Source organism: Theropithecus gelada, chromosome 12 (genome assembly GCF_003255815.1).
Source record: "Theropithecus gelada isolate Dixy chromosome 12, Tgel_1.0, whole genome shotgun sequence".
Classification (NCBI taxonomy): domain Eukaryota; kingdom Metazoa; phylum Chordata; class Mammalia; order Primates; family Cercopithecidae; genus Theropithecus; species Theropithecus gelada.
In genome coordinates this window covers 43,679,639-43,703,536 of record NC_037680.1, presented here as the reverse complement: position 1 = coordinate 43,703,536, position 23,898 = coordinate 43,679,639, and the positions used below count along the sequence as shown (strand labels likewise).

Sequence of the window (23,898 nt, the reverse complement as noted above, 5' to 3'; positions counted from 1 at the left end):
GAAAGAGACAGATATTAAAAATAGGCAAAAAACATTCAAGGTATAGATAATAGGAATTCCTGAAGAAAAAAATTATACAATGAAACAGATTAAATATTAAATAGTTATAATTAAAACAAACTCTTGCATACAAAAAGTATGCAACAACATATGGAAAGAGCACACTGGGTAACTGACACTAGTGAAAAATAACCAATGCCAAGAACTAGTCTAGTAAAATTGCTAGATTTTAAATAATAAAAAGAAAAAAGGCTGGGCGCAGTGGCTCACGCCTGTAATCCTAGCACTTTGGGAGGCCGAGGTGGGTGGATCACGATGTCAGGAGATTGAGACCATCCTTGCCAACACGGTGAAACCGCGTCTCTACTAAAAATACAAAAAATTAGCTGGGTGTGGTGGCGGGCGCCTGTAGTCCCAGCTACTCGGGAGGCTGAGGCAGGAGAATGGCATGAACCCGGGAGGTGGAGCTTGCAGTAAGCCGAGATCGCACTACTGCACTCCAGCCTCGGCGACAGAGCGAGACTCCATCTCAAAAAAAAAAAAAAAAGAAAAAAATCCATGGGTATCTTTAAGAAAAAATATAGGTCTTATAAGGAACAGAAAATTAGATTGTTACCAGGCTATTCCAATACTTTATTCCAGAAGAAAATAAAATAATGTATCAAATAATACAATGAAAAAAAGTGTAAGCCAAAGATTTTAATTTCAGCAAAACTGACTTTTTGTTATAAAGGTCACAGACAAATTGTTATCAGCATGTAAGAATTCAGTGAATACTGTTTCCATGAGAGCTTTTTTTGAAGAGTCCACTAGAAACCAAGCTTTAATATCAGAACTGCAGAAACATCAAGGTAGGCATTGGTTGGTGGGCATTAATATCTTGCAACCAGAAAACTCAGATGAAATTAGAGCAAAAAGGGACATAACATGGTATGTAGTGGCTATATGATCTGAAATTGAAGATGTGGTACAATAATTTATAAAATGAGGAGGGTAAATGTAATTTTTAAATGTTTTGATAATGAAATTAGTGGTGCTAACAGATGTATCATCAAGAAAAGTATATAGCTTAAGAGGTATTTATGGGGCAGAAATTGCAGGACTTGGTGATGGCTTGAATGTAGGGAATGAAGGAGAGGAAGGAGTCAAAGATAACTTCATGCTTTGGTCACTGAGTTAATGTTAATGTCATTCACTGATACAGTAGCATAAAGACTATACAATTAAAGAAGGAATTTAGATAGAAGAAAATGGGTCATATTGAGTTTGCTGTACTTATGAGAAATCTCGTTGGAGAAGTGTATCAGTCATTGAGACATACGCATCTGATGCACAGAGAGATTTGGCCTAGCAGTACAGACTTCAGAGTCATTACCACATAGATTATTTAAATAATGGGAGTGGATGTGATTCACTAGAAAGAAGAGAAACATTGAGAAGAATAAATTCCCATAACATAATTGTGAGGACCTCTTACATCTCAGTAATGGACAGAGAGTCCCCCACACAGGTGCCTGAGAAGGAGCACCCAAAGAGTAGGGGGAAAGCCATTATACTCTGTTGTCATGGAAACCAAAGGAAAAGAATGTTGCCATGAGGGTGTTAGACATTGTCAATTAAAGTCAGAAAAAATATAGTCTGAGAGATGCATATTAGATTTAGCAAAAAAAAAAAAAAAAAAAAAAAATCAATTTTAGCATCTCAGACTACAGTCACACCAAATGTCACATTCAGTTAAATGCATTTACTTCAAGAGTTTTGGAAAATGAATGCATTTTAACTGTGTGGATAGGGTGTTTCTATTTGCTCCAGAGAAAAAACAGAGTTTTTCTCTTACCTGTCATTGATATTTTTTCTAAATTTCAATTTCATTTTTAAAAATTTAGTCTAGCTCAAAGACAGGTAAATTCGAACCTACCCACCACTTGTTTTGGTATATGAAGTTTTATTGAAACACAGCCAAGCCCATTTATTTACAACCACACCCATTTGTTTAGTTATCTGTGGCTGCTCTTGCACGCTAATAGAAAGTGAGTAGTGACAGAAGCAGTATGGCCTACAAAGCCAAAATTACTTATGATCTAGCTCTTAACAGAAAATGTTTGCTACCTCCTGATCTAGGGTCTAGACTTTAGACTAACACACTAACTTAAAAATCTTGATTTGCAGAGTAACTCTTAATTTTATTCATCTGTGTGATTTTTGTGTTCGGACAAAAGGGATCCTTTAGATTTGATTAGAAAAGTAAAATTCCTAAGGAAAAAGGTCACAGAAATACCTAACAGAACATGAGCAAATCCCTCTGTGTGGTTGTATTAACCGATGCAGCAGCAAGATCTGGAAAAATGTGCATCTTCCTAGAGATACGAGGTTATACGTATACTGCAGTCTCCTAGAATATCTGTGGCAAAGACAATCAAACATTTTACCTCAGTTTACTGTTGCAATGGTGGCATCGGAAGCAGGCCTTATGAAAATTCTGCTTGTCTGCCACTAGGCACTCCATTGGATAAACTGTCTTTTGACAAAGTATACATATTTCCTTGTCTTGGAGCAGCAGTTTCTAAAATTAAAATTAAAAAAGGCTTCTGTAGTGTTATCTTCAATCATATCGTAAAAACATAATAAAACAAAACAACATACTAACTGGCCATGCAGTTAAAGTGGAAAGCTCTAAGACTATTGTCCTTATGGTGCTTCTCTGGACAGAGACTAACCTATCATCAGGTTTAAGGGTCTGGTAGGATAGTCTACATTACTCTAGTGCCTCTACCATTTATAGATTGTATGAGTAGACATTTATAATTTAAAAAGCATACATGAGTAAAATATGTTCATTAGATATATAAGCACATTAAAAAGATATATATATGTGCATATATGTGAGTATATAATATACGTCTATATATAATACTCAGCAATGGGTAGCTCTGAGAGAACTTATCATTCTAGATAATTGAGTTTTCCCTATATATAAAGGCTTGTACCTAACCTGGTCAAAAGTTTTTACTTCTTAAAACATTTTAGATAGATCTTTCTAAAATATATACATACATTTTTTAAGCCAAGGACATTGTATTTGCTTCAATATTTTCTTGATGACTTAGAGTTGACTGTAAGATACCAACTCTTAACTGTAATGCAATGAGACTCCTGAATACATTAAAATGCTCAGAGCCATTTGTCCTCAATCTAACTGGCTTTAGATCGTGGAGCTTTCTGGATTCTCGCATCTGCTTATATAGTTTTCCTACATCTTTTCTTGCTCCTCTAAAGCACCTATGCTCACTTCTTGTGGCTTTCATGTAAATGTTAACCCCTATGAATAACAGTGGTTCTATCACTACCCAGTGTTTGTATAGTGGTTTAAAACTAACACAGAACTTTCACTTCACAATTGCTTTTTGTCCTCGCAGCGAACCTGTGAGAATGACTAAGCTTTGGTATTAGTTATTTATAAGAGCAAATATGCTCAGGGTCCATTATACAAATAATTATATCTACTTTAGTGCCTAGATGGTCAATCTGGGCCACTGAGAGAACTCCTTTGCTTATTTGGTTCTAGTAGAGGACACATTTTTATATTTATCACAAGTTTCTTTGTATGCTCTATGTGTTTTTGAGCTATCTTAACAGAAGCTGAGCATTTGAAATTAATTAGACAGCTTTGCTTAATTATGCCAGAAGCAAGCACACTAAGAACGATATTAACCTGATAAACTAGACACATATGTTGCAAATATGATGGATGCATAATTATTAGTTTCAGTAGTTTTTATTTGTAAGCTTGCTATTTCTTTCAATCTGTCTAAAAGAATGGACTAAACTAATGATGCACATTAATTATATAAAATTCTTTTATCATGAAGCCTCATTAATTGCAAGAAGTAGGGAAATGAGCTGTTCTTTGATGTTCAAAATTATGTACTAAGTTCATGTGATTTAAACCTCCGTCTTTCCAAATAAAATCAAATTTTTAAAATGTATTGTTTATGCTCATTTGTGAATGAGGTTGATTGAGTGTGATTTAGAGTTTATTTTTTAGAAAAGTGAAAAAATCAGTTAAAAAATATGGCATCAGAGAAAACTAACTCTATTAAATTCAGTAACAATAGTTGGGTATATAAAAGGTCTAATTCCACACTTACACTTTTGTCAGAGATACAGACCAATAAAAATACTAAAGCACACATGAAGAATGTAAATTGTGTCTTGGACTTCTACCAGTCTGTACTGGACTCAATGCAAAGATCATTTAAACCTGGCAGTTAAAAATAGGTCAATATTAGGTCAAGGGATATTACTTTTGTCTAGTATAATTGCATGAAATAAAATTATTGCTATACCTGTTGCTTTATCCAAAGCCTTATTTACCTTGACAAATATGTCTCAGTAATCTCTATAATAGTATTTGTTACTCTCACACAGTGCAAGTAAATCATAATATATGCTTTTGTGAAAATAAAGTTGTAAAAGCAAGCATGTAAAGAGTATACAAGCATACATGGGAAGCTGTTAGTTTCAGGTTATATTGTTTGGTTGTTTCCACACACTCTTTAACTGCATATCATTTTGGCTATGGAACACATGGCTTTAAATGGTTAATCTTCTTTAACACGTTGCAAGCTCATTTACCACTTATAAATGCAGATTCCTCTTGGAAGGCGGTTCTCATCTCAGTTGCAGAAGAATCTGAAGTTGCATATCCCAGGCTTTTAAAAACTCTTCCACTCTCCTGCCACGTCTTTTGAAAATTTTTTCTGACTTCTTTGGGTGAATCAGAGATATCTAAAATATGTCCAGCAATGACATCCTCGTAGGTTGGTGGGGCATGCTTGAAGTCACAGCCAGATTTGCCAGCTTCTGAGCTATGTGATGAAGAGGTTTTCATTTTTGACTCAACAATTTGACTCTCAAATGCATCCATGCCTGAGAAATGTTCACTTAGGGACCTTGTTTCAGAGCAGATCCTGGGCTGTTTAACAGGAATCTTTTCTTGCAGCTCTCTAGGATGTTTGCAAGAAAAATCTGTAAAACTCGTGTTTCCTAAAGACGTCAATCCAAATTCCTCCTGACAAAACGTATGACTTTCTTGTTGTATATTATGGTTTGTTTCTCCATTTGCATAAACTCTTCTGTTTGACTTTGCTTCAGAAACTGGGCCATGCTCAAATTCCCTGAACCATCTGTTTATTTCATTTTCACGGTCATTCACGAAATTTTCAGCCATTTGAACAGTGCGGTTGGCTGCTTCATATCTCTGTGTGTGCTCTGACAGGCGAGGAGGCACTTCAACCTTGCGGATGATTTCAACTGCATCATAGCTTTCAGTGTCGGGCACTATGGGATCAGTGGAATTGAGTCCAGCATTGTGAACGTAAGTAGCCCTTTTCTCCACTTTCCTGATTTCCTCTTGAGCTTCCATAGATTCTCTGGAGGAACCACTAGCAGTATGATGTATATTTACTGGTATTGTGATTGTAGGTGGAGAGTCCCTACCACGAGTTTCTATCTTAATTTGACGACGAAGTGTTGCAGGAGACATGATGATTTCAGACCTCTTCTCTACAATTGGAACCGGGGTGACCGCTGGACATGGGATGGCCCCTTTGGATAACTTTGCAGTGGTGTCTTTGAGTCTGACGAGTTGTTCAGAGCGACTCCTAGGTGGAGAAGGGGAAGTGTTTGCTCTGTGAATTTCAGATGTTTGCGACATGGGTCTTCTTGGCGGGGGTTCAACATAACTGTCCTTTTTGGGGGACTGAGAAAGCTCGTCCTTAGTAGGCGTTTCCGTTCGTCGGACAGTAGACTCTATTGTGATAAAAGTTGGTGACGGTGGGCGTGTTTTTAAAGAGGGAGGGGGAATGTTGCTCTCATCGAGTTTAATTTCCTGATGGGTTTTCACGTGACTGTGAACAGCTGCTTCACGATGAGTTGCTACTTGGTGCTGTCCTGTTTTCTCTTTGGCAATTTTATTTTCTTTCTGTTCACTATTTTTATTATTGCTGACATGAACATTAGATACTTTGGATGATGTTTCATCAAGACTAGTGGGTTTATTGCCCGATTTTCCTGTTTTGGAGGACATCATGGCTGTCTGAATTATATTTTCATAGGACACAAGCATATCTTCCGCTTGAGTTTTAATATGTGTTATTTCTTCTTTTACTTTTTCTAAATTATTCTCCATGGCAATGTGAACTGCATATTCTCTCTTTTCTTCACTTATCAGCCATCCTGGGATAGTATTTAACAGTGTCTGAAATGTTTTAAGGCCACTTTTATTTGGCTCTGCTTCAAACTGTTTTACTCTAGACAAAATCTGTTGTAGTTCTTCACGTTTTCTCAAGAATTCCACTATATTTACGGCACATTTTCCATCATCCTGCTGGGATTCTTTCACAGCGGAAAAGAAAGATTTGTTCTGTGTAATCTCTTGCTTTGAATCTTTAGTATTAGAGAAGACTTGTTTCTGTTGTATGCCCTTGACTTGCAGACATTTTTCTTCCTGCAGACTATTATATGGCTGGGGCCATTTTTTATGTTCAGCTTTACTTTCAGAGGTCTGTATTTGTGTTTGCTGAAAATTTTGAGTCTGTGAATCAAGATGTGCATCAATAACCTTTTGCTTAACGACCTTTGGTGCTGATTTATTCTTCAAAACTTCTTGTTTTCTTTCAGTTATTAATCTCTCTTCTTTTCGACTAATCATTGATGGTCCCTTATTTTTTTCTTCACTTCCTGGAAGTTTCCCTCTGTCAGATCCCGCAAATTCTTCTTGCTTCCCAGGAACTATCTTGAGCTTATCTTCATGGTTCTTCTGTATGGATTCTGTAGGCAATTTTATTGTCACTCTTTTCTCCTTCTTAGGTAGCTGGTAATGTCTTTCAGCCAGAGATTGCTTATGACTACATTCAGTGCTTGCTTCAGTTTTCTTGGTTTCCAGATATTGTTGTTTGGCAAAGGTTTGAACATCAACCTCAGATTGCTGTTTATGACTTTCATAGCTGTGGTCTGTTTCATTTAATGTATGATCTAGAGTTGGAAGCTTGATGGTTTTAACTTTGAAATTTGGGGAAATTGGTTTGCTTTGGGGCAAGTGCAACTGCTCCAAATACTTATTCTGTTGTGTTTGTTGGGTACTACATTCTTGGTGACTTTGTTTAATTTCACAAGCTGATTTGGATTGCATAATGTCCCTTGCGCTTTGTAAAACTTCCTTTTTCATCTTATCTTTGTCTTCTGAGGCTGCTAAAACATGGTGGAGCCTCTTGGCAGTGACTGTCACTGGCGATGTTGTGGAGAGCTGGTTATCAGAACACACTCCTAGTACCCGAGCATTACTTTGAGAGCCTGGGTTGGGTTGAACCACGGTGCGCTCTGAATCGATTCCAGATACGGAAACCTCCTCATTGGTTTTTCGTAATGGCATTTCCTTTTCCACCTCTGATATGTGTTGATTTTGGCTTTCAGTTTTAACAATGTTGTAGTAAGAACTCTCCTGTTTCTGTTTTTCAAGTTCTTCTTTTTGTTGTCTATATTTTTCTTCAGCAATCATTAAAGGTGTCTTAAATTTTCTCATATAAGGTTTTGGACTTTGTTGTCCTGAACTCTCTGGAAATGAATGAGATTTTATAAGAGGTGCAATCTGTTTTTTCTTGGGTGCTGAAGTTCCTGGAACTGTGTGTGAGAGACAGTTTGCAGAGTCAACAAATAATTGTTTTCTTTCATCAACACTCTTACTAATAACGTTCTGCTTTGTCTCTATGTGTTCACTGCTGGTCATCATCATTACTTTTTTTTGATCCTTTGAGGTAGTAATTTTACATTCCATATCTGACAGGGAGTTTGTCAATTCAACTTTGGGGGAGAAATGGTTCTTATTATCTTTTATATGCTTGGGAAGTTTGGGTTTGGGCAATGTGGGAGGTGGCAACACACCTGATTTTCCTGTTATGATTTTAGCCTGAGAATTCTGAGAGTTTGAGGCTTCTTTTTGGGAATATTGTTGCATGAAGGCTCCACTGTGCTTTTCTGGAGCAGAGGAGGAAAGGAGATGTGCTGGGTTTTGAGATGGAGTTGGAGGAGGAGGAGGCGGCAGAAACATCGATGGACTTTCTCTTTCAGATTTCTCATCTACTGGAGGTGGAGGAAGAGGGAGGCCTGGAAAGCTTTCAAATTCAGCCTTTATCTTCTCTGTGGACAGTGAGGGAAGAAACCCATTTTTTTCAGGAAACATCATTAAAGGAGGTGGAGGAGGAAGAGGAAATTCAATTTCAGATGATGCATTAGAAGGTGGTGGAGGAGGTGGAGATGGAGGTGGAAGGGGGCACTCACTTTCTTTTACATTATTCTCAGGGTTAAAGTTGATTGGATTCAAGGACCTTTCCATTGCCGTTTTTAAGTCTGTGGAAGTATTTGTCTTCATTAGAAAGTCCTGGCTTTTCAAGTGAACATCAGTCTCCTGCTTTTTGTTGGTTGTCTTAAATGTATTGTGATTTTTTTCAGAGACTTTCACTTCTGTTACATTGGTTGTGTCTTGCTCTACAGGCAAAGGCTGCCACATTGGTTGAAGGTTTATATTCTTTTGTTTTATATTCTTATTAGAATATTTTGTTTCTTGCTTTAACAAAGTTTGCTTCTGAAAGTCCCCTGAAATGTTGTAAGTTCCTCCAACTGGCATGCTGACTGGATGCTGGGTGGGACTGGGCTTGGAGTTTTGTGTATCAGTTAATATTTTAATATTTTCGGTCTTTTTAGGACTCTTTATATGGAAAGCCTCCGTTTTCTGGTGGTCATTTCTCCGTTCATATGTCTGTTGCTTTCCAACGGTTTTATCAGCAGATTGGACGGAATTAAAGTCATCATCCTTCTTCAGCTCTCTCACTTCCCTGTCTGATTCTTTAGTTTTTAGATTATTCTTAACTGATACAGTTGAAGTTAATTGTCTGCTCATATATTCATCTCTAAGATGCTGTTCTCCTGTGATATCAGTCCAGACACCCATTTTGTCTCCTGATTCCAAAACATTTTTAATAGATTTATGGTGTGAATTAGATAGTCTTCTAAGGCTTTTCTCCAGAGCATCATTGTTTTGTTCACGATCTATGACAATCTTTACACTGCCTTTGGGGGCTTTTGGAAGATTAACCTCAGTTCTTTCTTCTACTAAATTGCCATGACAAGATTTCCCCATAGTTTGACTGAGAGTATCTGCTCCCCCTTGCCACTCGGCTGCTGGCTCAAAGGGTCCTGGCTTTGGCTGAAGAAGACTAGTTTTGTTCCTCTGGACAGCAACCTGATGAATGTCTGTTTTCTGCTCTCCTGAGGATCCTGCCATCACAACGTGAGCATCTTTTTTGATTACACCTTCTTTATCTACCTCTTTGAAACTTCTTTGTGCTTCTTTCAAAGACCTTAATGATGTTTCCAGGTCATCTTTCAGAAGCTCCTTTTTCAGAATTTCTGTCCTTGTATTTGTAGCTTTTTCAAGGCATTCAATAGCTTTCTCAATATCACCAGGGATGGCATCAGGCTGTTTAGATTCTTTCCATCGATGGGTTGATTCTTTAAGTGACTTGAGTGTGGCTAGCATGTCACCTTTTATAATTTCTTCTGTTTTTGTCACTGTTTTCTGATTTACAGCCTGGCTGAGGGAATTTAGGGTTGATGCCAAATCACCTTTTATAATCTCTTCTTTGGGTATCTTACCAAGTGTACTCTGAGGCTCAGTCATAAAAACCTTAACTGTATTATGCACATCTCCAGGGATGATGTCAGTTTCACTAACAGTACGTTCAACCAGAGACTGCCTTTTCTTCAGTAACAGTTTTGTGCCTTCAACATCACCACCAATGATTTCTTTCTCTCCTTCTTGTTTCTTAGCTGTCAGTGTTTCATTTGACTCTGTATGGAGTTGTTTGAGATAATCCAAAGCTCCAGCTTCTATGCAGGTTGTGAAAAACTGAACATTTCCCCTCTCAGAGGCATCAATTTTAGCCCTTTCAGATATTTTATTGTTTGATGTGGAAGATAATAAATTATGAATGGTACGTCTGACATCACCCCCTATTACTTCTTCACGCTCAATTGTGTCACCATCATTTTCATGAAGAAGACAATAGATAGTCATGTTAATATCTCCTCTTTCATCTTCCTGAATTAAGATGCCTTTCTTTACAGATCTTTCCTCAGAGAACAGGTTTTTTATTGCTTGTTGTACATCACCTTTCACTATCTCTTCTTTTTCAGCATGAAATTCAGTTGATTTGTTTAATAATTGAGTTTTAGTCAAATTAACATTTCCCTTCTCTTCTTCACTAACCAAAATCTCTCTTTTAGTATAGTCCCTTTTGGAAAGTAGGTTCACCATTATATTTCTGAGATCAGCCCTGATAATTTCTTCTTTCTGTATCTCAGGAGATGCTTGGTTCATTAGCTTGTATTTTGCCATTCGAACATCCCCAACTTCATCAGCTTCAATGATGATTCCAGGAGCCTGGATAACTTTTTGAGAGTAGAGATCTTCTAAAGTTTCTTTAATGCTCTTGCCAATAATTTCTATCTTTTCTATTCTATTTTCATTAAATTCATGAAGTGGTGTTGTTTCAAAGAGCCATGTAGTTGTTTTGACATCAGAAGGAGGGATTTCTTCCTTGGTCATTTTTGTGACACCTTTATGTGCTTCCATAATAGAATCAAAAGTTTGATTTTCAAAAAGCCACACAGCCTGCTTAACATCACCTTTCTGCACATCTTCCTGGGTGACTGTCTTGATATTTTCATATTCTAACCCTTCTCCTCTCAGTTCATCTATAGTGTGGGTTTCAAACAGCCAAGTAGATGTTTTGACATTGCCCTTTTGTATTTCATTGACACTTACTGTTCGTATATAGTTATTCTTATCAAAATTTTCAGACTCAAAGAATTGTTTACTTGTCTTTACATTGCCACCTTGTATATGGTCAACAGTGGGCACAATATTATGTGATTCTTCAGAAATCTGATCCAGTGGCTGAGTTTCAAACCTGTATCTGACAGAACTAACATCTCCCTTCTGAATGTCTTCTTGTGTGACAGCTTTAATAACATACACAGTTTCTGATTTATTAATAGAGTCTAATGGCTTTGTTTCAAAAAGCCACCTTGTTCCTCGTACATCTCCATGAATTACTTCTTCTTTTTTAACTGTGGTTACTTCGTGATAGGACCCTTCTCGGTCTTGAATTGCATAGAGTGGCTGGGTTTCAAAGAGCATTCTGTAGCTTTTTACATCACCCTGCATTACTTCTTCAGTAATTGTTTTCTTGGTGCTGATATAGTCAGATTCTTCTTTAATCTCATCTAAAGAAAAAGTCTCAAAAATAAAGCACCCCTTTCTTACATCACCACCTTGTATGTCTGTCACCGTCTTAACACATTCATCACCTTCTTGGCTTTCTTTTATCTTATCAATTGGTTGGTTTTCAAAAAGCCACCTACAATTTAAAACATTGCCTTTCTGAATATCTTCAGTTTTTAAGGTTTTGATCTTTTTCAAAACTTCCTCTGAACTGGAACTTATGGAATCTAAGGACTGATTTTCAAATTTATACCTCATGCTAGAAACATCTCCAGCTTGTATATCCATTTCAACAGGCTTGATTTCCTTCACTTCTTCTCCTTGTATGCTGTCCAAATTTTCTGTCTCAAAAAGAAAACATGTTGTACGTACATCCCCACCTTGGATCTCCTCCTGTTTTACAGTTTGCAATTTGACTTTTGTTTCAGAGTCATCTCTTATGGCATCAAGTGGCTGAGTTTCAAAGAGCCAAGTACAGGTTTTGACATCTCCCTTATGAATTTCTTCACTGCTGGTCATTAACGAAACTTTCTCATAAAGAGACTCCATTGGCTGGGTCTCAAAAAGCCATTTACAGGTTTTGACATCCACTTTAATAATATCTCTAGCTTGTTCAGTTTTACTTTCTGTTTCTTCCACATCACTAAAATATTTAATTGAATCAAGAGGTTGGGTTTCAAACAACCATTTGGCAGATTTCACATTTCCAGTCTGTATTTCTTGAGCAGATATTCCTCTAATTATTTGAAATTTATGAATGCTTTCATCAAACTGGTCAATGGGCCTTGTTTCAAAAAGCCACCTACAGCTTCTTACATCACCTCTTATGATTTCTTCTTGCTGGACTGTCTTTACTTGATGATATTTTCCAAGAGGATCTTGAATGGCATACAGTGGTGTTGTCTCGAAGAGAGATTTATTTAACTCTACAGCACCTCTTGTGACTCCTTCCACCTCTATTTTATGTGATGCATCAAATTTAATTAAATTGTTTGATTCAAAGATATGTGTGTAGTTCTTCACATCTCCTCTGTCAACTTCTTCAAGTTTCACTGTTCGTGTGTACTCTTTTTTATCTTTTCTAATGTCTTCCAGAGGTTGGGTTTCAAATATCCATTTTTGATGCCTAACATCCCCTTTTTCTTCTTCAGAGGCAGTGATTTTTTGAAGCTTTCCTATATCAGGACTATCTTTTAATGCCTCAATTGGAAGTGTTTCAAATAGATGCTTAGTAGTTTGTACATCACCCCCTATTATCTCCTCATGTTGTAGAGGATCTGCATCAGGAACTTCTTTTAGAATGTCTAATGGCTGTGTTTCAAACATCCAACACTTTCTGGAGACATCTGTACCTATTATTGTTTCCTTTTCAATGATGACCTCTTCTGACTCTTTGATTTTCTCCAAAGGTTGGGTTTCAAATAACCACTTTGCCTTACTCACCCCACCTTTGACATTTTCTTCCATGGATATTCCTCGGACAATTTTAATTTCTGTAATATCTTTGTTAATTGTGTCCAACGGCTGTGTTTCAAACATCCACCGTGCTGTTCTTACATCTCCCTTTTCAACATCTTCCCTGTGAACAGTTTTAATTTCCAGCATTTGACCCGAACCATCTCTAATAACATATAATGGTTGAGTTTCAAAACATTTTATACTTCTCTTAACATTTCCCTTAATTTCTTTGAGCTCAGACCTAAGCTGCAGTAAGTGAACCTCATCCACTGAATGAAGCTGTCCAAGTTGATCTAGATGTTGAGTTTCAAACATATATCTCACAGTCTTGACATCCCCCCCAGTTATGTCCTTACTGATAGTTACCGCTGATTCTTCTTGACTTTGATGCATTTTATTCATTGAGTCCAATGGCCTTGTTTCAAACATCCACCGAGCTGTGCAGACATCTCCTCTGGCTAGCTCAGGAATTTTCTCTGCATTTTCTACAGTGTCAGAAGAAGGAGCCCCAAGTGTGTCAATGGGTTGGGTTTCAAACATCCATGTAGTATATTTCACATCGCCACCAGCAATGATTTCTTGATCAGCAACACCCCTGGAAATGTCACCTTCATCGGGAGAGCCATTGTTAATGGAATCCAATGGTTGATTCTCAAAGATCCATCTAATGGACTGCACCTCTCCCTTCAGAATTTCATCCCATTCCAAGTATTCTCTTTCTGAGTTCAGATCTTTTTGAGAACTGTCATTTGTGTTTTCAAAAACATAACGGGCTTGTTGCACATCTGCTGAGACTGAACTCCCTGAGTTCATTTGACTAGAAACAATCTCAGAAACCTCACTGATATAATCTTTTTCTAAGTTTTTTCTTAACTCAGGATGGATGTGTTTATATAAACGGTTTAATTCATACAAATTTCTTTGCTTGGAATATACATCTTTGGGGACTGGTAGTCTTCTAGGAGGACTGGGTAGTTCAGGGGACTGGGAAAATGCTGTCACATCTACTGAAGTTTGAAGTACATCAGGTGGGGGAGGAGGAAATTCTTCTGTCATTCCTGAAGAAGTAGCATTAATTTGTGCCAGAGTTGAGGAAGTGACACTGTGATCACTATATCTTGTGGCTGATGTTTCCTTCCTCTGGCTGGTTGAAATGCAAGAAGTGGAAGAGGTACTCACAACTGATGATGGCTTTAAAGTCTCTTCACATTCACTTTCAATCTTTAGGGGAGAGAAAATCAAATCTTATGAAGGTGAGTGTAGTGGCAGAGGCTTCCTAGGCACTGCCCTTCATTGGTCTGTAACCTGGACCCTCCTGTGATATCTCCATTGTGAACAATATGTGATGTACTCATTTAGAGACCTACTTAGGAATAATAGTCAATATTTGTCACTGTCTTTCCTATAATCTATTTTTTCTTGTAAAGTTATATTGCCATTTAATGCATCAAGGACTCAATATTTTAAAATTTACTCATAATTGTGATTTTTTTTCCCTTTACTTAATGTGGTATGCAGAGTAATCTAGAGGGAAACAGTAAGAGTCTTAAAGTACTTTTGAGGGTTGTTTTGTTTTCCTTGGAATTTAAAACAGAACAGAGTAAGCATCTGGCATTTAAAATTGATTTAACTACTTTAATGTTAATTATTAGACTTTAGAACATACATAATTTTTTCTTCCCTTATTTTCCTCTAGTGAGAAAAGTTTTTACTCTACCTCCTTTTGCATGCAGGTCAATATTCTCCTTATAGAACTGAATAAATGCTAGTTCAGAATTTTTTTTTGTTGAAAAGCCACTTCAAATTTCAGTAATTTGAAAATGTTATACATTTAAGCTTGGTCTTACACTTAATATGTTTCTGTGTAAAGAAATGACTTTACCTTAACCTGCTTTGCTGGGGTTGTCATCTCTTTGTCAGAGTAAAGGATCTTTTCCTGGGCAGACTTTTCAAACTGCTCTTTTAACAACTTAGTCGAAACCTTTGGAATTTCTTCATCCTCAGGTGTATCAATGACTATAAACAGAAAAACACACCAGGGATACTATGTAATTACTAAAAATTATGTTTAAGAAGAAATTACGGCTGGGCATGGTGGCTCATGTCTGTAATCCCAATACTTCGGGAGGCTGAGGTGCGGAGATTACTTGAGCCCAAGAGTGTGAGACCAGCCTGGGCATCATAGCCAGACCCTGTCTCTACAAAAATTAAAAAAGACAAAATTATAACGCTATGGGAAACTTCTCACAATGTACATTAAGTAAAAAGATTCAAGGTACAAGCATACATATGGCATTATTTCATTATGTAATTTAGGAATATAGGAAGAACTATAGTAAGACAATACAGGAAGAAAAATGTTGGTTATCTCTGAATTTTCCAAATTTTCTACAAGCATGTTCTACTTTTATGCTCAGGAAAAAATAATAAAATGTATAAAACAAGAAAAAGAATTGCAGAAGACCTACTTTCTTAAGCAATAAAACCAAAATAAAGATATAGTCATGTAATCAAGTAAAGTTTTGGTCACAGCTGGCTTAAAATTTTTTTTTTTTTTTTTAGCTCTTCAGGGTAGCAAAGCTCATTCCATTTTTATAGACAAGACAAACTATGTCCAGTCTTGTGCAAACTTGCACAAATTTGGCTGTAGTCTAATCTCATATCTACAGATTGGAGAGCTGGACTTAATAGTGCTTAAATCTGTTATTAAAATTAATTCAGTCTAGATAACAACTCTATTCTCAGGGAGCTTGATAAACATCAAGTTTTACTGTAGCTCCCTGAGGCAAAAAGGAATTCAGAGGTGGTTAGCTTTAAGGTTTAGAATGGATATATCATAGGATTGATGGCCAATAAACTAATTTAGAAACTTATTGCGCCTATGCCCACAGGCAAAATCTAATTATTTGTAGAAATCCTATTCGGCATTCCCTGGAACCATGAGTCATAGTTACTAAAGTTACTCAGAGGGGAGGATTGTGCTTTGGAAGTCAGCCATTCAAACTCAAACACATCAATAGGAGAAAGGAGTATTGGAGCCAATAATGCCAGACTCTTACCTGTTTCCTGAACATATTGATGAAACTGAGATGCTTGGTTTATTTCCTTGGTGTGCTTTTCAAGATAAGAGACCTGTATTTAAAGATAATTTGAAAATAAATTGTTTGTAAGAAGTCAATTATCTTAAGAAGTATTATCATTTACAAATAATACTCTTCATTTTACAGTGATTTTCACCCAATACTTTAGTGTACATTGAAAGATGCTAATTAAACCCCTATCATTTATTTTAATACATAGAGTCACTTATAATAAAATATATTTGAATTGACGTCTAAAGTGCAATCATACTTTTATAGGGTGCCTATTTTACATTTACTTATTTATTTATTTTCTGAGATGGAGTCTCGCACTGTCACCTGGGCTGGAGTGCAATGGCGTGAACTCGGCTCACTGCAACCTTCGCCTCCTGGGTTCACGTGATTCTCATGCCTCAGCCTCCTGAGTAGCTGGGATTACAGGCACATACCAGCACATCTGGCTAAGTTTTTTTGTATTTTTAGTAGAGACGGGGTTTCACTACGTTGGCCAGACTGCTCTCGAACACCTGACCTCATGATCTGCCTGTCTCGGCCTCCCAAAGTGTTGGGATTGCAGGTGTGAGCCACCGCACCCAGCCCTATTTTACCTTTAAAAGAATTCCAACTTGAAAGTGGAGAAAGAAACACTGATAGGTATTGATGCTAGATACATAAGTAACAATAAATACAAACGCTTACAACAAAGTCATAATTTCCATACAGTACTGGAAAGTGTTTGAAAGTACTGCCTTTCTAAATAGTTACCATTTCTGTTCCATGAACATCAATTTTCTGTACTTTGGACCCTTCTTGTTCATTTCTTGCCAATTCCTGGCTGCTTTTTGAAGTGCCAACTTGGCTGCTATGAATTGCCTCCTGAAAGCAAACAGACAATGCCTTAAGAAAAGTAAAAATTTTAACTTTATTTGTGCAATTTCAGTGACAATTTCTGGAAAAAAATTGATATTCTTTAGTATATTAGTTTTCTTGGCTGCTATAACAAATTACCACAAGTTTAGTGGCTTAAAACGGCATAATCTTAGGATCTTATACTTCTATAGGTCAGAAGCCCTGAATGAGTCTTCCTGGGTGTTGGTCGGTATCAGAAAGTATGCATTCTCTTCTGCAAGCTGGAGGGGACAATCCATTCCCTTGCCTTTTGCAGCTTCTAGAAGCTGCCCACTTTCCTGGGCTAACGGCCCTTGCCTCTATCAGACTGAGAACTTCTCATACTGCCATCTATCTGATACTGTCTTCCACTTTTAAGGACCCTTATGATTACATTGGACCAACCCAGATAAGTGAATATTATCTCATCGTCATAAACTCAACTAATTAGCAGCCTTCATTCCATCTGCATCTTAATTCTCCTTTGCCATGTAATTTAATGTATTCACAAATTCTGGAGATTGGGACATAGTTATATCTGGAGACCATTATTCTGCCTGCTACCCTTAGCAAGCAAAAATGTTAATGATGCATTACCCAGTATGAGAAAGATGAGCCTGAAAAATATATATATGTATTTTTGTTGTTGTTTACAAGTCACATTTTTATGTTACAAAAAGACATACTAGTCTTCAAATTGGCCATCCAGTATGATGACATATCCAGAGTTCAGTTGAAGAATATAACCATTAAATGTATCCAATATAGATTATTATGCTAGTTTATGTCTCCCTATCTTCACATGTGGAACTACTCTTGATTTTGGTTAAGTTAGAATGGTTGACCCTGAATGAATTGCAAACTCGGAGCTCCTATTAATTTTGGTGATCCACTCCTGCTTTTACCACAGAATGTGATTCTGACACAAGTATATGATTGATTGATTGATTGATATGATGAAGCAGTTAGCATACTGCTAAAAATCTTAACATCCAAAAATAAGGATACAGACAGATGACTCTTTACAATAACATGTTTTTGAATGTGACTGAAGGTGGGACTTCACTTTTATCTTGATATCCAAATGAATAATAAATACTATTTTTGAGATTTGACTTTTAAAAATTTGTCTTAGTACAGAATAGTCAAGTGAGCAAGGGTATATTATCATTATTAATTAAAATAGTATTACTAAAATGTTTTTTGCAGTAAGTTAAAAAACTTTATACTACCAAATCCCAATCTCTTAAACTAATAATAAGTATAAAATTAATGCCAGTAGATGTATGAGAATTTTCCCCTCAAGGGTATTTGTTATACAGGGTTTAAAGTCTCATCAACCAAGGAGCAGTTAGTCATGTAGTTAGAGATGTTATAGTACAATCTGATGTTATTATGCTTTTCTAGGAAGGAGAATTAAGAAAAAAAAAAGTTGAGGGCTTCCTAGAAGTCCTACATAAAACCAAAGACAAAATATGGACTTACACTTTTAAATGTAGATTGTACCTCATTAAATTGAAGACCACTGTAATTTCTTTTCCAAGCAGAATGCTTCCTAGGCCTAGTTAATAATCCACATATTTCAAATGATATTTGGTAACATGTTTAACACACAGTTTGTGCTAAGGAAAAGTTCACACAATAAATAAGTGAGGAGAGTACACATGAATAAGATAGCAAACTTTCAGTAATACAGTAATTCTATTCAAACACCTACTTGCGAGGAATTTTCTCAAAATTGAGGATAGAACAATGAACAAAATGCTTTAGTTTCTTGAGAAGGAGCATAGAAAATGAATAATCCATATTCATTCCTTCAAGTTCAAAGAATCAGAATTCCATATAATAAGATGCCTTGCATAATCAAGTTTTATTTGAGGCTACCAATAGCATTGTGCTGGAGAGAGCAATAACAATCATTGACCACTGCAGATATAAAAAAAAATGCATGGGCACTAATGACAGCTCTTTACATCTGTGACAAATCTTTCCATCTATTAGGCATATAATGGGAATATTCTATGGCTTTCTCATGCACACGCTGAGAAATAGGAAGTACTAATTAAACAGACAGTGAAGTAGCAAAGGAGAATGCGCACCTGATCAGAACCAAGGTCCCTCTGAGGGGCACCGTGATCATTTCTATAGAATCATGTCTCTGCCTAGAGGCCTACATGCCCGCTGTGGCCTAGAGACATGCTTTTTTTGGCCCACACAGTGATTTTAAAGTTTTGAATTAGGTAACATCTACAAAAATAAAAAATTCTTTCTGCTTTTAAAAACTCTGAAGACATGGTAACACTGTGTTCATATTCCAACATGGCAGAGTCTGGCTTTTAGTTGGGCATATACCTTTTAGTTGGCCACCATCACTATTATTTGCTAATATTTAAGAGCAAGTTGACATTTAAAAAAAAAAAAAGCAACAAAACTTGTCTGGTACCCATGGAAATTTGAGTTTCAGATACCTGTCACCAATCTGAAAGAGTAGAGTTAGTGACATAAATCTCTGTATTGAGAAAAATGCAAAATATTTGGAATAGAAAAACTATAAATACATGTAATTTTGACACATATTTTGAAAGTTATTTTCTGGGACAAACACTTTATAGTTAATGTGTATCTACTTGAGTAAAAACAATCTATGCCTATCATCTATAAATATATTTTCTTGTAGGAAATGACACAAAATAAACAGTACAAATGTAATAAATTTTGTTTAAAGTTGTAAGTTTCTACTTCAGCATTTATGTGCTATTTCCAAATAGAACTGTAATTGCCACACTAGTTTGGTATGTTAGCATCAATGCATCAATTTTACTGCCCCCTGGTTGCTGTAACTTACATAAAATACTCCTTAAAATATCCCAAGCTTTTGTTTCTACCATTTACTGTTTCAAATTTTGCAACTAGTTTAGTTTGGATTTAAAACCGACTTTCTTTCTAATTGTTGGTATCTATAGAGTATAGGGTTAGGTAAAAAGTTGGATCATCATAATGCTCAGGCAGAAATCAAATTAAATAAAATGTTATAAACAACTCTGGTCAGATCACCATGCATAAATTTACACCAATAATTCATAAAATTTGTTGCTGAAAATTAAATTTAAATATAGACCAGTCTGCAAGAGACAAATGCTATTTTGTTCACAGGTCAGTTAACCAGTAGTCAGGAATGGGAGATTAGTCCTAACCCTCTCCTTTACTAGGTATGTTGTATTCTTGGGAAAATCATGAAATCATACTTAAACTCAGGTCTTTCATCTCATGAGGCATTAAAGGAAAGGAAAAGAGATAATCTATGTGCTCTAACTTTGAAATCTAAAAAAGAAAATGCAGTACAACAGCAAGACAATATTATGGTGTTTGCATAGCTCACATCAGTCTGATGTGAGCTTATATATTAACCAACTATGTCACAAAAATCTATTGTTGATATGCACATCTTCCAAGGAGATTTATCTTGCACAGGAAAGAGTTCGTATCCTGCCTATTCAACTTTTCATTTTTATATCACTATAGGGAAAGACATTGTAAATTTCCCAATAAAATTGCAAAGTCATTCTAGTGCAATGAGTAAGGAAAAAGGACAGGCGTTTTTAAATTTTTTTTTTTTTTTTATGGCGATTCACTATTATTGTGACTCTTGGAAGTATATCTAATAGAAAAACACATGGGGAAAGACTGGCAGAATAGTAGATGGTAACTGCTTCACTAGTGTGGAAAAAATAGAAGTTCATATTCAATGCCAGTAATATAGCATTTTCACTAATCTCATTTTTAATAAAACTAGAAAAAGTTATGATACATTCATGTTATTTACGTCTTTGTCAAACAGACATAAACAATACCAAAAACGGCTGTTCATCTGAGCAAAAATGTCAGTGGATTCAAGCTTTGAAAGAATAATCAGTTTATTTTTCTTTTAAGTGATGAGCATAACAATTTGTGGGTTACCATTGTATTTGTCGGGATTTAGATATATTAAAATTCAAACATTGAATTTTTTCCTTTTTCTCTGAGGTTTCTCTTTTTATTTTTATTAATTTTCCCTTAAAAATTACAATATACAACTTGACATCTCTAAGGTGTGAGCTTTATATAAAGGCTTTTCCACATTCATTATACCCTCTTAAAGACTAAGCTCAAAAATTACTTTCTTTTTGAAACCTTTCCTGACTTCTACACAGGATGCACTATTCTTGCTTTTTCTATTCCTGTGATATTAGCATACATCTGTATTATCTACCTATCACATTTCACAGTCATCATTTGCTAATATGATCCTCTCCTTTAACTGAACTGTGTCTGTCACATACATCCTCAAATCCCAATGATTAGCTTCCAGGCACACAGTAGGTATCCAGTAAAACATCAAGGAGTAAACACATGGGCAAATACAGTAGTCACTTTTTTTAGTAGTGTGAAAATTTTATAATTTTTAATCTGCTTTGAAAATTGAGATTCCAAATTCTTACACATAACCCTATGATTTCGTTTTGTTGTCGTTTGGTTGTTCATCCCTTTGACACTAGCAATAATATGTCAGTCACTTTACAAAGTGCACTCAGAAAGAGGAGTCTCTTCACAGATGTTCATAGATGTGATCAGAACATCTATGGAAAAATATGTGCAATGCTGTGATACTGTAAAGCGTAGCTGACATGATCAGAGAGAGGAGAAGTCTGTACCAAGACAGCAATAAATACACTAGAAGCCCAGATCCCACCATTATGCAATATATTCATGTAACAAAACATGTACATGTACCCTCCTGAATCTAAAATAAAAAATATGTATACAAAGAGAGCAAACACACACAAAGAGGTAAGGATTCTTTCAACATAGGAAAATAAAAAGATATTCATAATGCTAAACAAACTAGTTTGTATGTTTTTTTGTGAATTGTTATTCACTGAGTTAATGGATCTGACATGTTGTCAAAGATCATGTAGAAACTGCAGTGGGATGCATTGGGCAGAATTACTATGACATTGAATAACTATGCTGAGATATTTATGATGACACTGAAAGACAATGATTTATCCTCATTTTTTAATTTATAAAAATAAGAAAATAACATTAAGGGAAAAGAAGAGTTAACGCAATTCCAAGTCCTAATTCTTTATGTGACTCAATATACTCAGCAAAGAAGGCTCCAGTTTTACTTAATTCAACAGTAGCTCTGCTAAAGTTTTAGGAGTATGCTAGTTGGATTATTAGCTCTAAACATTCAAAACATTTTAATGTAGTGATTTTTTTCTTTGAAAGCGCTAAATTTTTAAACACGAGTGACCTTGTAGAGCTTCACTCATGCATTTCTTTATTCAAACAACAGTTATTGAACATTGGCTATCTCAATGGCATTGGGCTAGGCATTGTCAGTATTGTTTAATACATTTCTGTGCTCGTATCTCTTATCTATGCAATATATGTAAATATATATATATATATTTAATGATACAAAAAGGCTCAGTTAGCTTGAAATTCCCTTGAAACAAGAATGCTAAATATATACCAAAGCATGAATTATGCAGATTTATTGCATAAATTTCTGAGAGAAGTGTTATTCCATTAATTTTAACTCTTCTTTGACTAAAAACAATTATGCTTTGGTAATATTTAGCTAGAAAGAGCAAAGAATCATTTTTAATAAAGAAAATAATTGGTTTAAAAGTACAAAATTTTGCTGTCATGAAAGGGAGGATTCTGAATAAGCAATGCTAGTTTTAGCAGCTAGAACTCTGACTGTCTTCTCCTGCTCTAAAAGTATTATTTATAGGGCTGTATTCCAGAGGCCCAAAACTCTGAAGATTCATAAAAAGAACATATAAAAGATGCACTCTCAACTGAGTCGTCAAACATATTAGTCATATAAATAACAATATTTATTTGACAAACTAAAAATGCAGCTTACATAAAGACATTCAATTCACAATAAAGAATGCATTTCAGAAGTTTTATGAAGATGTATATTAAAGATATATATGTATATAATATTTCATTCCAACATAGACACAAAGAATCTTAAAACCAGAGACACTAGGATATAAATAAACATAAATGTCCAACAAGAGGTTGAAACTTAAGAGTCTTACAGGGAAGTGAAAATACAGATAAGAAGTTTACAAAAAGAATAAAATATTCTAAAGAAAAAAAAATAGAGGTAACATGTGTCCTATGCTAACTAATACCAACCAAAATTGAGAAACAGAACTCTACCTCTTGATTACCATCCCTTCCTCACCAATATCCAACTGATTTCTATGCCCTACCAATGCTGTCTATTGCGATTTAAATGACCCTTGAGTCTGTGCCCTCTTTACCCTAGAATTTCTGACCCATTTAAGTCCTCACATATTTAATCTGGACTATTTCAGTAGTCTCCTAATTTATCTTCTTCCATCTCACCTTAACCTGTTTGTATCAATCTTATACAGCCAGAATAATCTTTGTTAAAGACATATCTAGTCATCTTACTCCTGTTTAAATTGCTTCAATGGCTCTTGATTGCCTTAGAAGAAAGTAAAAGTTCTTTAAGATGACATAAAATTTTGTTTATTATCTGGCCTTTGCCAAAATCTCCAGCTTTTTGCCTCAGTTATTCCTCACTACACTCACAAATATATCATGCTGTTTTACCTTTTACACAAATTGTCCCTTTGCCTAGAATGCATTCTATATGCATGAAAAATTATTTCAAATCTCAAGAGCTGAAGCATTCTCCCTTCTCAGATGTCTTTCTTGACCCTCTTTCACCTGAACTAAAGTTTATCACAACTTTCTGGGGTTCCAATGAGCCTCATTTATATTTTCTGTCATAGAATTGGACACATTGCACTTGTAATTATTTGTTCTCAATCTGTCTCTCTAATAGAGTCAGTTCCTTGAGTGCAAAATAATGTCATACACATAACTGAATCTTTTGTGCCTAACGTATGGTAGGTGCCTAATGATTATCAGCTGCTTAGAAAAGTACATAAATATAAGGCCCAGCCTCTAGAGTCAGCCTTCCTGGGTTAGTATCACATTTGCTCACTTTTCTTGGAAAAGTTACTTAGGCCTCCCATGCATCCATTTCTTGTTCAAATAACCAAATAATAATACTGCCTATCTCAGAAGGTTGCTGTG

The 23,898-nt window shown here is 35.8% G+C and overlaps 1 protein-coding gene across 5 annotated transcripts in view; it reads right to left on the bottom strand.

Moving 5' to 3' along the window:
- The window catches only part of XIRP2 (xin actin binding repeat containing 2), a 367,676-nt gene that overhangs the window by 3,755 nt on the left and 340,023 nt on the right, over positions 1-23,898 (bottom strand). For 3 of the 5 annotated variants that reach the window (XM_025404417.1, XM_025404415.1, XM_025404416.1), the window contains 4 exons: positions 16,645-16,755; positions 15,859-15,931; positions 14,682-14,815; positions 2,430-2,563 (listed from right to left, as the gene is read on the bottom strand). In XM_025404417.1, the coding sequence (XP_025260202.1) occupies positions 2,430-2,563; positions 14,682-14,815; positions 15,859-15,931; positions 16,645-16,755 (452 nt within the window). Of the gene's footprint in view, positions 1-2,429; positions 2,564-4,635; positions 14,021-14,681; positions 14,816-15,858; positions 15,932-16,644; positions 16,756-23,898 lie in introns of all 5 variants that reach the window. The other 2 variants (XM_025404413.1, XM_025404414.1) reach the window with 1 other exon arrangement.